Below are 15,817 nucleotides of genomic sequence, written 5' to 3'. Positions count from 1 at the left end.
CCCCAACCCTTTCCCCGACCAGATCATTGCATTGAAAACATCCATTTATCTCAAAGCCTTTACCTTTTAGGAAGAGTTCTTTTTTTTTTTTTTTTCCTTTTAGCCCCAGAATCTGGGTTAATGGCAGCCACACCTGGTAATGTATGGCTATTGAATTAAAAGTAAGTCTGTAGAGTAGGAGTCTAGTGTCAAGGAGTGGAATTTTGTGTGTGAAAATCTGCTTCTATGCAAACACCAAAGTAGGCATTCCAACACATTACATTCCTAGCCTGAAAAGCAAAATCAACCCTGAACATGCATTCCTTATTTTTAGATAAACTACTGCCTTTTAGCAAACCGTGGTATCCAAGGGAAGTTCCAAGACAAGAAGGTGGCAGAGTACAGCCTGTCCGGTCTCCAGCACAAGTGGGGCAGGGGGCTGAGATTTGAGATACCTAGTTTAGAATCACTTTCAACTCTCTTGTCTCTTTTGTCTGTCTGTCTGCACTACCCCCTCCCCTTTCTGCCCCCTGCTTTTCTGTCTCCCTGACTGCTCCAGGAGCTGCCCCCAATGAACCTGCCTTGATACACTTTAAAAAATAAATAAAATTAAATCAGTTTCAAACAGGGGGAAATGGGAAAAATAAGAGCCTTCAGAAGAGGGTGCCAGTCTGGTAGAAGAGGCACGTTAGCCACATGTCAAAGCGACTCAGCGTTAATGTACTGCCACACACATAGCCCACATCTGCCATCAGCCTTTTAAACCATGAGCCCGTCTAGTTCAAGAATTCTTGCCCTGGGGGTACTAAGCAACAGTTTACTCCTCACAAGGTCTCAATTGCAAACCAAGCTCACCTTGAGGAACCAAGGAGTTTATTAAGGTCACTTGCAGACTATGGCTGAGTATGAATGACCCTAAAGCAGTCACACTGGAAGCCCTGTACCCAGCATGAATGATGGCTAAGGATCCTTATGCTGTGTAGATAGAGCCCCCTTCCCTAGTCCTCCTCCATCTATAAACTCTACCCCTCCCCGGAATCATATGCCATTAGGGCAGAATGCATGAGCCTGGATGGGAGGAGTGACTGGCTATGGAGGTGAGAGTGTTCCGTAACCCTCTCCACTCCCTCCCTCTATGGGGGAAGGTTAACAGTCAAAGAGTCCAACTGGGTGGTCTTTTGCAAGCAGGCACAGCTGAGCTCATGAAGATGGCGGCAGCCTGCAGCAGCCTGGGTCATAGTACTATGGGACGGAATCACACACTTCTTCAGAGATGCATTGTACCTGCTGGCCCTGGAGGCACCACGGATCTTGCCGTGGAGGATACGTGGAGTCAAGATGAATGACCTGATTAGGGGCTTGTGATACTCCATATGTATTGTGAATATTTTGCCCTCTGTCTAGTGTATCATACTTAGTGTGGATGTCACATATAAATTTGGGCGTCTATGAATAATGGGTATCTTGGACTATTTATTCCTATTTATGCTTAAAACACTTCCTATTTACGAGTTTTCCTCTTTACTACTTTGTTTTTCCTAAGATGGGGGTCTGTATTGCTCAGACTAGGCTGGGCTCCTGGGCCCAAGTGATCCTCTAACCCCAGCCTCCTGAGGCGCTTAGACTTTAGGCACATGGCAACTGAGTTACTATTTATACCAGCCTCATCAACTTGCCTGACCTGTGTATTTCTCCGTAGAGCACAACTCTTTTGCCACTACAGATACAACTGACTGACTGCACCAAGATTCCCAGATGACAGGAGCAAAAGGATCCACTAAATAAACTAGGACTACGTAGAAGATATAACTCACTTCTGTAGGCACTAGGGAAAAGGTCAAGGCTCCAAGTTGCAATCAAATCACACGGAATTGTTGCTAATGCTTGGGCAACATGGAGATTCCAACTAATAGTATCTAATCTATCACTGAAGCCCACGTGTTTAACTCTTTGAGTTTTGACACGGTCTCAGTCCCATATACCTTGAATTCCTGGACCTCCATCTACCTCCCAGGTGCCAGGATTACAAGGATGCCCCACCATGCTCACCTGAAACATTAAGTTTACATATAACTCCTTTCAAATCCAGATTATCTTTTATTTTTAAAAAAGCCAAACTACCATAGATTTTGTGTAAGTCACAATGGTAGAGGGAGCATAAGTGTGACGGTATGATTATGAGGTCAGAAAACAATTTGTGGAATCAGTTTTTTCCTCCCACAACTGTGGGCTTCAGGAGTTGAACTCAGGTCTCTGGGCTTGGTGGCGAGTACACTCAACCAGCCACCACGCCATCTTTCTGGCCCACAGATTTTCACCTTTTCATTTCTACTCACACTATGTCACTGGGGCTTCCCATCTTTCCCTCAAGACATTCAGGCAACTGGCATCTATTAAAACTGTTACTTTCTATTTATGGATGCTTGTAGCTCTGGCGGTCCTGGAACTTGCTCTGTAGACAGGCTGGCTTTGAACTCAGAGATCTGCCTGCCTCCTAAGTGCTTCTGTAAAGGTGTGTGCCACCACTTGACAAAATATACCCTTAGTAGGATGACGGCCGACATTAAGTACTTAATAGTCTGTTATGCTTGTTCTGAGACCATCACACTCACTGACTCATCATAATCCTACACCAATCAAAGCACAGAGGGTTATGGTGACACCTCATGAACCAACATGGCAACACGTGAGCCGAGATTGGTTAGGTAGGTATTTTGATGCTCTGAAAGATAATAAAGTATACATGAAGTATTGTTTTCTTGGCCTTAAACTTGCTTGTCATTCACTGCTTAGAAGCAGAATTGTCTGGAAAATCCCCTTCATCCACTCCTGGTAAAGACTTATTAACAGTTGTGTGCAGGGGGCTGGGGCTGGGGGGCTGGAGGCTGGTGGTGCAAAGGCAGAGTTTATGAACATGAAAGACCCTGGCTTAATCCCAAACAGCACCAAAAAAGTACATTAAAAACTCTGTATTACTTTAGGTACAATATTTTCAGATCTTTACTTATTTTGAACAGTAAAAAAGTATACATTACAATTACTATATACTATAATATATAATAAAATGCCATCTGCCAAAATAATTTTACCATTGAAAAAACAAAGCACCACCTAAAAGTGGTTCTTTTTTAAGCTGCATATTTTCTCCAGAAGGAGAAATTTTTTAGTTTCTCACATGGGAAATTTAGGTATAATATTTGAAAAGAATTCTGTCAAAAAGACATTCTCTTGGGGAGGAAAAACGTGAGATTTCCCACAAGCTACATTTTCTTCTTTCTCTTCTTGTCCAACATGTTTATCCTTTTCCTCTTCCTGGCTGTCGCTGGGCTGTTTCCTTTTGTTGGCTTCTTGCTGTCACCAGTTAAATCAGATTCCTTTGAGTTAAGTTCTGATGTTTCTTCTTCCTGAATTACGTCACCAGAGTCCTTTTTGATTGTTTTAGGTTGTTCTGAAACGAAAGAGGCAATGCACTAAGGACCGTTTCCCCCTCAGGTGAGGTTATCCTCAACGGCTACTCATGAGGGGACCCACTGCTTAGTTTTTAAACCATCGCCTTAATTTACCAGGGGAGGGCTCTGCTGCTGGAGGAAGGCTCGCTTTTTCATTTGCCGTCGTGTCTAACCACATTCCAAGACACGTTAGCCTGGCACCAGTGTTCACCTCACACAGCAAAGATGGGGGATCTTTCTGAATCACAAGAAAATAGCAAAAATAAACAAACAAACCAAAAACCCTTTACTTAAGCCAGAGGAGTTTTTGGATAACTGCCTTTCTTTTGCCATAACCAAATAATCTTAACTGATGTTCTATTACACCACTATGTACCACAAAAGAATGCTTCAGTGCCGGCGTGAGTGTGCCTCACCACGTGTGACAGCATCCACGCACAGCAAGATGGCCCACCAGGTTACGTGAGCGCACTGACGGGATTGCCCAGCGGGGCAGCTGTCACAACACAGCCCTCGGTCAGGGGTGCAAGCCTGTGTCCTCCTGAGCACATGATGCTCGGAGCTAGCTCACCACCATGGTCTACAGTTGATCTGAGTAGGGTGCTCACAGAGCCGATCTCTTCAAAGTATCCAGAAATTATAAAATTCTAAGGACACAAACTATGCCATACGCAGAATAAATAATACTAAATGGAGACTAAAGGAGGAAATTCAATGTTTGGTTATCTGGTTCAAAATAATTGGTAGTTTCACCCACACGCGCCCACACAAAGCCGAGTTTTCATGACTGGAAGGCCAACGGGAGGTCTGAGACCTGACCTACCCAGCTCAAAGCCTCAGGGCAGCTCTGCGCTAACGCTAACCCTGACTTTAAACTACCAACACATGTTATGCCTGGAAGAGATCTTAAAAGCTTAAGGATCTACGTGTTATAAATCAAACAAACACTCTGTTAACTTAAAGTAATACCTTAACACTATTATATTGTGACATAATAATAGATGATATAATACAGTCAAGCTTGCACCACAGTGTGTTACCACTGACCTTATCCTGCTTAAGCGTCCACATTCTGATGAAGCCATCATTTGATGCTGTGACAAGAACATGATGGTCTGGAATTTCAAAACTGAACACGTCTTTTACCCTAGGGCAGAAACATTAATGCCAGAGATCATTTCTTCTAAAGGGTGTGATATCATAAAATTTCAACAGTCTGTTTTATCAATGTTTTAAGGTGTTTTCAAAGTGTTCAATAGACAGTAGCGCAAGATATAACAAATGCTGCACATTCCCATTGAACAGTGTATTATTTTCAGGCCAAATTATGGGATAAAACTATCCATATCTAAAGAAAAAACACAAGTGACAACTTCAAATGCTCAGGTGATCTTCTAGGTCCCAGAACTTAGAGGAGATAAGGTTGTGCAAGATGAAGCCTACACTCAACCAACTGCACATGCACAGAGGAAAGATGCTGACTACAGGCTCAGGAAGAGAAAGAGAAGAACGGGTTTCTCCAATCAGGACAACCACCACTTCCAGTCTAAGCTCCCTTTCTGTTTCCAGACTTCGGCCACTGCCCAATACAACACTATCCCTCCATTTCTGCTGGATGTTTCAAAGGGAAGTAAAATCATATTTCCAGGCCTAAAAACCCTCAAAATTGTAATTTTATGTTAATTAACATTGATGGAACAGCACGATGGCTCAGCGGGTAAAAGTACGTGCCGGGTAAGCCTGATAGCCTGTGGAAGGAAAGAATCATCCCCACAGAGTTGTCTTCAGACCTCCAAACACTGTGTTTTGGCTCCCACCCCACCATTTACAAATGTACAGCACACAATTAGAAATAATTAAAACATACAAAGAAGGAAGTACCTGGGGATAGAAATGGGATGCAGATTAGTCCTGAGGTGACAAATGTTGAGCTAGTGGTGGCTGTGGGCAGGCTCCCTGAACTGGCCTGTCAGCCTTTTAAGTTTTCTCTATGTAAACAGAACACGGGGAATGAAGCTCAGACAAGGCACCTGCCAAATGCCACTGCTGTACAATATGAGCCAGGGGAGCATAAGCTCCTGTCTGTTTTGTCCTCACTGAAACGGAAGGGTGAAGCAGCAATGCCAGGAATACATCTGAAACAGCTTTCCTTAAACGAGTTGACTTCCTCGTACTGGGAAAGCACTTGTACACAACTGAAGAAGTGAATGCTTTCAAAGACAGGTTTCTCAAAACAGCCATTCCCAGGCTTGCCTGAGACATGGTTGATGGGGCACAGTGCACTAAAATGCTGTATGGTACTTCCTTTCTCAAACAAACAAACAAAAACAGGCATGTTCCGCTTTCGCTGGCCTGGATTTGTGAGAGCTCTCTTACTTAAATGTGAAATGATCCTGGCCAAGTAAAGAAGCAACTTCACCTGAGACTCACTACCTACCCCTTACACACACAGCAAGCACTTGGGGATGGAGCTCAATAATGTTATTTGATTTTTCCTATGAGGAAAAGGAGCAGGGAAAGGGGAAGTGGGCAAAGGAATTACAAACAAAGGACATGAGTAGTCAGGGTTTTCAAAGCTCAATGTTGCCTAGCTTTTGCTTTGCTCAAAAATGTTTGATATTAAAGTACATCCATTACTTTAAAGTACAAAATGACTAGTCACAGCAGTCACTTCACCCCTCCTACATCAGGAAATCCAGGGAACACTTTCCATCATCTCCTTAGATGTCAGGTATCATGTACATGTGACATGTCTGATTATCCTTGTTACTCATAACACAGACATAAACACACACAGAGATTTAGGTTAACATTCAGTGAAACTACATAAGACTACACACAGACTGCTTTAAAAAAAACAAAACAAAAAGAAAAACAAACCATACCTGTTTGCATGAGCTTTAAATTCACAGAGGCACCCTAGTGAATCACAATCAAAAAACCTTACAACTTCTTCACCTCCGGCCACTGCAAGGACAGAGTCCTAGGAGAAAGAAAAACAATACCCAAACTGTCTTCAGGAATCCTGACACCTCCAAACTCCCAGCCCTGCTTTTGGAACTCACTGAAAGAAACGTAACAGAAGAGATCCTCTTTCCGTTTGTGATGGTGCCGCTCACAGACGCCGTGTCCAGCTGGTAGACATCCACTTTATTCAGCAGGACAACTATGTATTTGTCTCCGCTTGGGGACCACTCCACTATGTGTGCATCTGTAAGACAAAACATCTTGCTGGGCCTGGTGGCTCTTGCTGTCCACTCAGCATTTGGGAGGTGCAGAAAAGAGAGTCAAGGAGTTCAAGGCCACCTCAGCTATATAGCAATTTTAAAACAACACTAGTCTATATGAGACTTTCAATAGCCCTACCCTGGCTAAGACCTTTAAAAAAAAAAATCACAAAAACAGGCAAAAATTCATTTTCCCCAAAAGAAAATGGTTCTCTATCTCACAATAAATCCCTACTGCACGCTTCACAAGTTAAATTGTAGATAAACAGAGTTTACAGAATTTCTGAAGGTCATAAAGATGGTGTGTGGCAGAACCCAGATCTAACAGAGAAAAAGAAAGTAACCCCAAACCTTGTTCTCAGAGGCCACTACCATCTACCGGGAAATAAACATGTACACATGTTTATTTATGACAGAATGTGTGAGCATGGGCTGGAGAAATGGCTCAGCAGTTAGCAGCTCCTCCTACTCTTGCAGGAGGCGTAGGCTCATTTCCCAGTGCCTATAAGGTGGCTTTCCACAACCTTTTCTAGTTCTGGTTCAGGGGACCTGACACCCTCTTCTGTTCTAACAACACCATGTACACATATCCACATACCTACCTGCAGTAAAACATTCCTAAGTATAAAATAAAGATAAATATATCTTTTAAAAAATGGACACAGGGCTGGAGAGATAGCTCAGGAGGTAAGAGCACTGGCTGCTCTTCTGGGGAACCTGGCTTGATTCCCAGCACCTACATGGGGGCTCACAACCATCTGTAACCTGAGTTCCAGGGGAACTGATGTCATCTTTTGACCTCCAAGGTTCCAAGGATCCAAGTAGTATATAGACATACAAACAGGCAAAACAACCATACATATAAAGTAATAAATATATAAAAAAGTATCTGCATTCACAGTCTAGCTAATTATTGTAAAATGTACAAAATACTCACTTTGCTTTATATTTTTTATGAAAGCTGATCTTCCCTCTACAAGATTCCAAGTTCTGCAAAACAGGTTTGTTTACAGCATTACCATCATGTCACTAAGTGAAAAAACAAGCACAACAGGCCTCCACACAGAACAATTTCACCTCACGCTGTATGTTTAAAGCACCTGCAGTTTACTTTGCAGCAGTTTGTTAATGCTTTCTTCGAGCATGACTGGGGCGTGGCCCATCCCTGAACCTTGAGACATGTTAAACATATTGTTGTCCATCACATTCTCATCTACTAAAACTTTCTTCCTCAGGGTCACGCTCCTTTCCATTCACTTTACAATCACTGAAATATGGTTTGTTTGTTTTTTTGGTGACAGGGTCTCAGCCTGGAACTTGCTGTGTGGACCTGGCTGGCCTCAGATTCACAGAGATCAGTCTCCTCTGCCCCCAAGTGCTGGGGTTAAAGGCATGCACCACCTTCCCTGGCCAATATGGATCATTTTTTATACCATCATTATGATAGTTCACTGACTTTCTAGTTTGCTCATTATCACAGTAATTTAAATGGCTGAAAGCTTTGGAATGATATAGAAACAGTATTTTGTTATTGCTAACTGAAAGACCCATTAAAAGATGCCCCTGGGAATTTATAACTTACCTTAAGGTCTTATCGGTACCAACAGACAGAGCCAACTTGCCAGATGGGTGGATGGAAAGGAAAGTCACATGTCCTCTAAAAGGAAACCGACAGTTAGCCCTCGGCTTGAGTGGCACAGCGAGAATGCCAACAGGGACACGTGGACTCACTTGTGAGCTTTAATGGACTTTAGGCATTCCCACTTCTTTGCATCCCAGACACAGATGAGTCCGTCTTCTGCGCCACTGAGTAAGTGCCGGCTGCCATGGAATTTCAGGCAAGTTATTGTGCCTGTGGAAAAGCAAGACATGAAAAATTAGATCTATTCTGAACACAAATCCCATTTCTGGTTGGAAGCATGGGAGGATGAATGAATTTTGGAAGTGGCTCTGCCTAGCACAGTCAAGACTAAAAAGTTTTCATTTGTTTTGGTAGCTCTGGGAGATTAAACTCAGAGCCTCTGTACATTCTAAGCAAGGGCCTTACCACTGAGCTATAACCCCAGGATAAGGTGGCAGCTTTAAGCTGGGCAGTGATGGTGCATCCCAATGCTGGGAGGATCAGGGGAAGGGCAGGTGGATCTCTGTGAGTTCAAGGCCAGCCTGGTCTACAGAGTGAGTTCAGGACAGCCAAGCCTACACAGAGAAGTCTTGTCACAAAAAGACAAAAATAAAAAACCAACCAAACAAAACAAGAATGCAGCTTTAAGTCTTTGCAGATGTGTTCAGCATGCTGAGCCATGACTCCTACTTGCTAGGTGTGGAGCCACCAACCCAGTCATCACTCCCAAAGAGCTGTGATTTATGTCTACGTTCTCACTTACTGCCATCAGGGTTATTAACGATGCTATAGAATGTTACTCTTCCAGACCAGTGGTTGACAAATTTTCCTTAATCATTTCAATCACTTCAGAACCTTCAGTTCCCACTACCAACTGAAGCCTTGTTCTCCTAAGATGTCCTCGGCCTGGTCAAGTATTAAAAGGCTAAGGGGGCAGTGGTGGAAGAGCATTACAAACGTCTAGCCACAAAGCAGTGCAAACCATACCTTCACCTTTGGGATGCCTCTGAAGTCTGTGTGAACTGGCTAGGGGTCTGTTTCTATAAACACGGTGCTCCTAGACAGCACCCAGTTCATTCCCCTAGAAAACATACTGCCTTTGCAGAGCTGAGTAACTGTAACACAGGTCAGACACAAGGTCCACAAAGCCTCAACATTGACCATTTGGTCATCTGAAAACCCCTGGGTCACTATTTTCATCTACTCATCTGTTCGGTCTTATCAATATCCTATTTCTAGAAATTCTGCTTCCTCACATCTGGCCCTTCTGCCCATGACTCCATGTACTCCCTAGACAAGACCTTATCTATTACCAACTATTTGTAAAGAACAGGACTTACACAAGCAAGGGAGGAGAGCAGGAACCCTACTTCTCTCATGCCATCTAAGTCCTTGCTAACTGTTAAATGTGAAACAGCTTATATGATGAGATTACTCAAAGAAGAGCAAGGCAAAGATGCTTAGGACTGTGCTAGAAGCAAGTACCTGTCATTCCAACTTAAACCCTAAAAACCAATACTCAGTGCATATATAACCCCTCAAACATTATGGGGAGAAAAGGATTCTATTTTCATCTGCCTTTCTCTGTGGGAGAAACTGGCTAAGTTTCTCAAGCTAAGGAGAAACAATTAATTCTGAGTTCTCCCCTGCCTTTACCTTCATCTCTACTACATTAAAAAAAAAAAAAAAAAAGCAATGAAGAAAAAAAATCAGTCTTTCCATCCCTTGACCTGCCTCTACATTGGGCAGTTTTGCAGAGGCATGGAAACCCAGCTATTCATGTATAGTTGCTCCTCCTTGGCCTCAGTTTCAATGCCCTTTGTTCCGCGGTATTTTATTCTGGAACGCCTCTGGTATTCTGAGGTAAGCATGCTTAGGCTGTAGGTAGATGAGACTCACTACAACTGCCTATCTGCCTCTCTGCCTCACTGGACCAGGAAAGCAATCTAAGGACAAGGAGCATCTTCTTTCCATTCAGCTCTGTGGTCTGAATGGAAATGGCCTCCATATGCATAATTAGGAGGTGTGGCCTTGTTGGAGTATATGTGACCTTGTTGACAGAACTATGTTGCAGGATATTTGATCCCATTGTGACCCCAAAATTGTGAACTGTAAAACCCTGTTTATTGTTTGGTTAGGGACCAACACACACCTTTAATTCAAGAATTTTCTGTTTATTTTAAACAGGTGATTATGGTGTGATTCACCCAGCCCTAGCATACACTTTTAATCCAAGAGCTCTCTGTATACCAGATCTAATTAAGTTAATCCTAGGTCAAGAGGCAGAGCAAGAAACCAGCCTTTAAGGAGTAGGAGGGACTTTCAGCTGGGAGGTATTAAAGACAGCATGGCGAAGGAAATTTTAGCTCAAGCTCTGGCTTTAGCGTAGGCTTCAGCTCCTGAGCAACCTGGCTTTGGGGCTTTGAACTAGCAAGCCTTCCGCCTTGGGTTGTTTTTTTTTTGTTTGTTTTTTGTTTTTTGTTTTGTTTTGCTTTTGTTTTTGTTTTTTTTGGCCTTTTCTTCCTGGGCCAAAAAAACTAACCAGTTGTACTAATGAGCCTTTTGGATTTTTTCCATCTGGACCTCAGCTGAGAAGGAAAGTCAGCTGGGTGCTTTCTCTGCCTCTCTAAGCTAGCAGGTTTTCACCCCAGCATCTGGCTCCTGAGTCCTTGTTGGTAAAATTGAACATTGGGATTTTCCATCATTTAAACAACAGAAGTGTGTCACTGGGGGTGGGCTTTGAGGTTTCAAGTGCTCAAGCCAGGCCCAGTGTCACTCTCTTCTCCTGCTACCTGTGGATCCAAATGTAGAACTCTCAGCTCCTTCTCCAGCACCATGTTTGTCTACATGTTGCCATACTTTCCACCATGATGACAATGAACTAAACCTCTGAACCATAAGCCAGCCTCAACTAAACGTTTTCCTTTACTAGAGTTGGCATGCTCACGGTGTCTCTTTACAGCAATAGAAACCCTAATGAGACAATTTCTCTATCTCCCATCACAGATCCTGGACACAGACCTAAACCAAACAGTGTAGCTGCTAAAATCAACCATAAAGTGTTAACACCTCCATGTATCTTAAAGGCTACAACTTTGGGGTGGTTTAAGTGCGAATGACCCCCAAAACCCTAGCTCACACATTTGAAATGCTTAGTCAACAGTGACCACAACTGTTCGAGAAGAATTAGAAGGATTAGGAGGTCTGGCCTTGTTGGAGAAGTTGTGCCACTGGGAGTTTGACGTTTCAAACTTGAAAGGCCCAGTCTCTCTCTCTACCTGCAGTTCAAGATGTGACATTCCCAGGTAACATTCCATTGTAGGAGACAAAAGGAAAATTAAACACACACCTCACCTCTCCAAAAGGAGAAGAAATCTGGATGTTCTCCTGGAATGCTGGGGGATAATTTAGTGTACAACCTGGCAATCCTTTGCTACCTGTTGAGCCAGGCTCTGACATATTCCCTAGAATATTATGTTTCTTTATCCCAGACTTAGCCCTGTCCCAAAACCTTGAGCATTACTTCTAGGCCACAAAATTCATCCTTATGAGAGACATCACTTGTGCTTTAGAAGAGCCTAAGTGACTTCTATGTTGTCTTAGGGCCAGGCCGATCCTGACCCCACATTAAGTTTACCTCAGTCATTCTCCCTACACCCTTATCTTGAGCACTGCTTCTAAATCAACAGAACCCATCTTATGGAAGAAGTCACATGTACTTTCTAAAGAGCTCCAATGTAAACATTTCTTAAGCTTTGCTGTGCTCATGGGACTGAGTTAACTGTTATCAAAATCTTGTCTCAAAAATCGTGCTGTGCTTAAATATAGCTAAAATAAATAATCTGGTGTCAGGCTCTCAAAGTTTTGGCCCAGAACTGGTTACCTAAGTCATGCTGAACTGAGTTTCAATCTTGTCTCTTTGTGGACTATTTCCCTGCCAGCCAGAAAGCCTACAGGTCACACACACACTCACACACACACCCATCAACATGTCTGTCTGCTTCCTGCCATGATGATAATGGACTTAACCCTCTGAAACTGTAAGCAAGCCCCTCATAAACACTTTCTTCTGTGAGAGCTGCCCCAGTCATGGTGTCTCTTCACAACAACAGAACACCAAGACAGACTTACCACTGTGATGCACCAGAGCCCCATGCTCTATCTTCTTTTTCATGTCATAAATGTGAATCGTTTCATCTTTGCTCCCAGTGACTACAAAGCGACTGTTTGCTGCTACCGCAGACAGGGACGCAGTGTGGGCATGGTGCGTGAAGTCAGCCACAGGAGTCCATGTCTGAGAAGGAATGAAACACATGATCAACACCAGGCACATCACAGTTCTCTGAAAACATAGTTCCACAGTCCTTAAAAATCAACCAGTGTGGGGCTGGAGAGATGGCTCAGAGGTTAGGAGCACTGTCTGCTCTTCCAGAGGTCCTGAGTTCAATTCCCAGCAACCACATGGTGGTTCACAACCATCTGTAATGGTATCTGGTGCTTTCTTCTGGCATGCAGGTCTACATACAGACAGAACATTGTATACATTATAAATAAATAAATCTTAAAAAAAAAAGTCAACCAGTGAATTCCGCAAATGGAGAAAAGCTATGTAGTAATATGCAGATTAAAAAAATAAAAAAAAAAGGCACGGAGATTTGAATTGAGGAGTATAAGGAGGGGATGTTAACTTGGTAGCATGTCTCCAGATCACAGTAATGTTGACTTACATAGAGATTTCCGTATCATTAACGCATTCAAATGTTCAGCTTTTTATGTGAATTAATCCCAATAACAACTGCCCACTTTCTATCATCTCTGCCTATGTAACTATTCTATTATATATGCCTAATACCACTACAGGTAGTAGAAATAACAATAAACAAAGCTCTGTATTCAAACAGAACTTCCACTCCAAGGAATGAGATACAAAACAAGTGAACATGATGCTACACAGAGATAAACACATGACAAGCCCTATAAAGAAAAATTAGAACTGTATGGGTATATTTTCATCAATGCTAACATGAGCCCTTGAGGACAGCTAATAATGAGTCTCAGGGACCAGATGCTCATTAATATATGATTTTTGGTTTGAGAAATGTGATTGGATGAGTACAAAGAAGAGCAGAACACATACACAAACAAATAGTACACTTCAAATTGTAGGTGCTATATGGAAAAGTGTTATTAGCCAAACAAATCAACAAAGAAAGAACAAAACAAAAAAACCCAGCAAGGTTTTTGCGTATATCTAAAATCAATCACTACACAGTCTTAAAAGAACTACAGCAGCAGACAGTCCATCCATCAGTCAGCAGCAACAGGCCTCCTTTGAGTCAAGACAAAATGTACCTGCGGCCTGCAGTTTTATTTCTTCTTTCTAAGTGTCTCTTTTTCTTTTTTTGGACAAGTTCTCCCTAGGTAACCCAGCAAATGTTTACACATTTTTCTTCTTTCTTATTCCCCGCCCCTCCCATCTGAGACAGGGTCTCACCTTGTAGCTACGGCTGTCCTGGAACTCAGAGATATGCCAGCCTCTGCTTCCTGAGTGTTGAGATTAAAGACATTGCCACCACGGTTGGCTTGAATTTTAGACTCTTAATCCTGAGTACAGACATGAGCCACCTGACTCAACCATAAAAACATGACTTGTTTGTTCAATTTACATAAATATTGGTTATGATGGCTGATGGCTAGATTTTGAAGCAGCACCTGGTAATGTTAACAACTTAAGCCTGGGAAACACCTGGTGGGCCCACACATATTGTATTTACAAATGATGTGGCCTGGAGCAGTCTCTTTCACCCTATGAGAAATCTCCCAATTACTCATCGATAAAATGAGAATGGCTGTATCTGTCTCAGGGCTGCTGTGCATCTACAAAACACACACACACAATCAACAAAACAGATTTGTAGGCAAAAAGTAGAACTGTTCCAGAAATAATCGTGTATTAGGAGATCACAATTGCTTTTTTCTTTTTTTTTTTTTTTTTTTTTGGTTTTTCCTGACAGGATTGCTCCTCATAGTGTCCTGGTTGGCCTCAAACTCTCTCTGTACATTAGGTTGTCTCTAAATCAGAGATCTGCCTGCCTCTGCCTCCCAAGTGCTGGAATTAAAGGCATGTGCCACCACCACCCTGCTAGGAGATCATATTTCTAGTCCTATGTATGGCTGGCCCTGTTTACTGTTTGACTGTGTTGACAATTAACTTTATCTTGTATCCATACCTAATAAAAATAAATTTCATACTGTGCTACATTTTACCCTGGCCTCTCCCTCTCTGTCGTTTCCTCCCTCCCTCCTTCTCCTTCTCCCTCTCTCTTTCTCTCTCTCTCTCTCTTTCTCTCTCTCCTAATCACTATCCCTTGAATCAACAAGATTACCAGTAGGATCTACACCTCTGGTACCTTCCACCCTGCCCTCAACAAATAGTTTGTTAATTAGAGCAGAAACACAGTAAAAGGTAAAGTTATTTTTACATTAGACCTTGAACAGCTACAGTTAACTGTCAGCTTAAATGTACAGTTCATTTTCGTGTGCGTTAAAAATGTCAGCTTTTTCATATCTTGAGAATGCGTTAGGGTTTTTTTCCTTCTTAACTAGCATATTTTCATGGAGCACAATGTGATATTTCAGTAAATACATAGATCAGATCTGGAAAAGGAACCTAATCCTTCAACCATGTTCCATGTCTTTGAATTCTGCACTTCTGCAAGCATCCACCTCCCTTCCCTGGCCCCAACCTCTGTCACCCATGCATCCACTCTCCCCACTGAGACCAACATTTTTCGTTTCCGTCTATAGACATTTTACCTACTGTAACAAGTAGACATTATCTCATTCTGAACAGCCTCTAGTCTGTTAAGAACAGGATCTTTACACACAAGCTCCACGCAAAGCCTCCATCAATGATCCACGCAGACCCAGCGATCAACAGGAGGCGCCGCAGCGTCTGCCCCGGAGGGAACAGCCCACCCCCGAGGCCCGTCCCCTGCCGCCCCGGGCTCCGGGCGCCTCACCTCCCGGTCGCCACTCGTCGCGGGCTCGCGGTGCACTGTGAACCCAAACAGGATCTGCTCGTAGCTGCCAGCGACCAGCTCCATTCAGCAGCACACGTGCCTTGCAGGACAAACCGGCGTGGAGCCCCAATGGAAGCGGAGGCAGGCCCTGCTGGAGTCGGCGCGCCAATTCTACGTCACACCGCAGCCGCCCCGCCTCCCCAGGAGCCCGCAGCAGTGGCCACGGAGCACGCGCTCGTAGGTCACGTGGCTCGTCTACGGCACTCTGGAGGGATGAAGCCACGGGAGGAGGTTCTCAGAGCAGAGAGAGAAGCTGTGGCAGTCAGGCAAATCTGGGGAAGCTGTGAGCGAGGCCGGCCTTGGGAAGTGGGCGGGAACACTCCGCGCAAGCCCCGATTTCCGGTGCGTCTCAGGAAGGGGAGGACCCACTTCCGGCTTCGGTGGCCCGCAGCCGCTCCCGGCGGTCGCAGCGGCTTCGGATGCGGCGGCTAGGTTTCCCCCATCCTCCCTGCACTCGCT

At 43.6% G+C, this 15,817-nt stretch overlaps 1 protein-coding gene across 2 annotated transcripts; it reads right to left on the bottom strand.

Moving 5' to 3' along the window:
• Positions 1-2,951: 2,951 nt before the first annotated feature.
• On the bottom strand, positions 2,952-15,658 carry Pak1ip1 (PAK1 interacting protein 1). Of its 2 annotated transcripts, none has more exons than XM_021647298.2 (10): positions 15,299-15,658; positions 12,408-12,570; positions 8,387-8,507; positions 8,238-8,312; positions 7,593-7,645; positions 6,494-6,639; positions 6,314-6,411; positions 4,476-4,575; positions 3,543-3,666; positions 2,952-3,427 (listed from the first exon to the last, which is right to left on the bottom strand). In XM_021647298.2, the coding sequence occupies exons 1-10, from the start codon at positions 15,380-15,382 to the stop codon at positions 3,240-3,242; spliced, it is 1,152 nt and encodes a 383-aa protein (XP_021502973.1). In that variant the 5' UTR covers positions 15,383-15,658; the 3' UTR covers positions 2,952-3,239. The 2 variants fall into 2 exon arrangements, with proteins under 2 accessions (XP_021502973.1, XP_060228343.1); XM_060372360.1 differs by lacking the exon at positions 15,299-15,658 and adding an exon at positions 15,097-15,222.
• Positions 15,659-15,817: the final 159 nt, after the last annotated feature.

Source organism: Meriones unguiculatus, chromosome 19, assembly GCF_030254825.1.
Source record: "Meriones unguiculatus strain TT.TT164.6M chromosome 19, Bangor_MerUng_6.1, whole genome shotgun sequence".
NCBI classification, from domain to species: domain Eukaryota; kingdom Metazoa; phylum Chordata; class Mammalia; order Rodentia; family Muridae; genus Meriones; species Meriones unguiculatus.
This window is presented reverse-complemented; position numbering and strand designations above follow the sequence as displayed.

What these genes read in the sequence shown, in the direction of transcription:
- Pak1ip1 (XM_021647298.2), bottom strand. Translation starts at nt 15,382, where the DNA reads ATGGAGCTGGTCGCTGGCAGCTACGAGCAGATCCTGTTTGGGTTCACA. An exon ending in AAGTCCATTAAAGCTCACAA is followed by an intron (nt 8,313 to 8,386) that starts GTGAGTCCACGT and finishes GTTTCCTTTTAG; the next exon opens with AGGACATGTGACTTTCCTTT. An exon ending in GGACGCTTAAGCAGGATAAG is followed by an intron (nt 3,667 to 4,475) that starts GTCAGTGGTAAC and finishes CTTGTGATTCAG; the next exon opens with AAAGATCCCCCATCTTTGCT.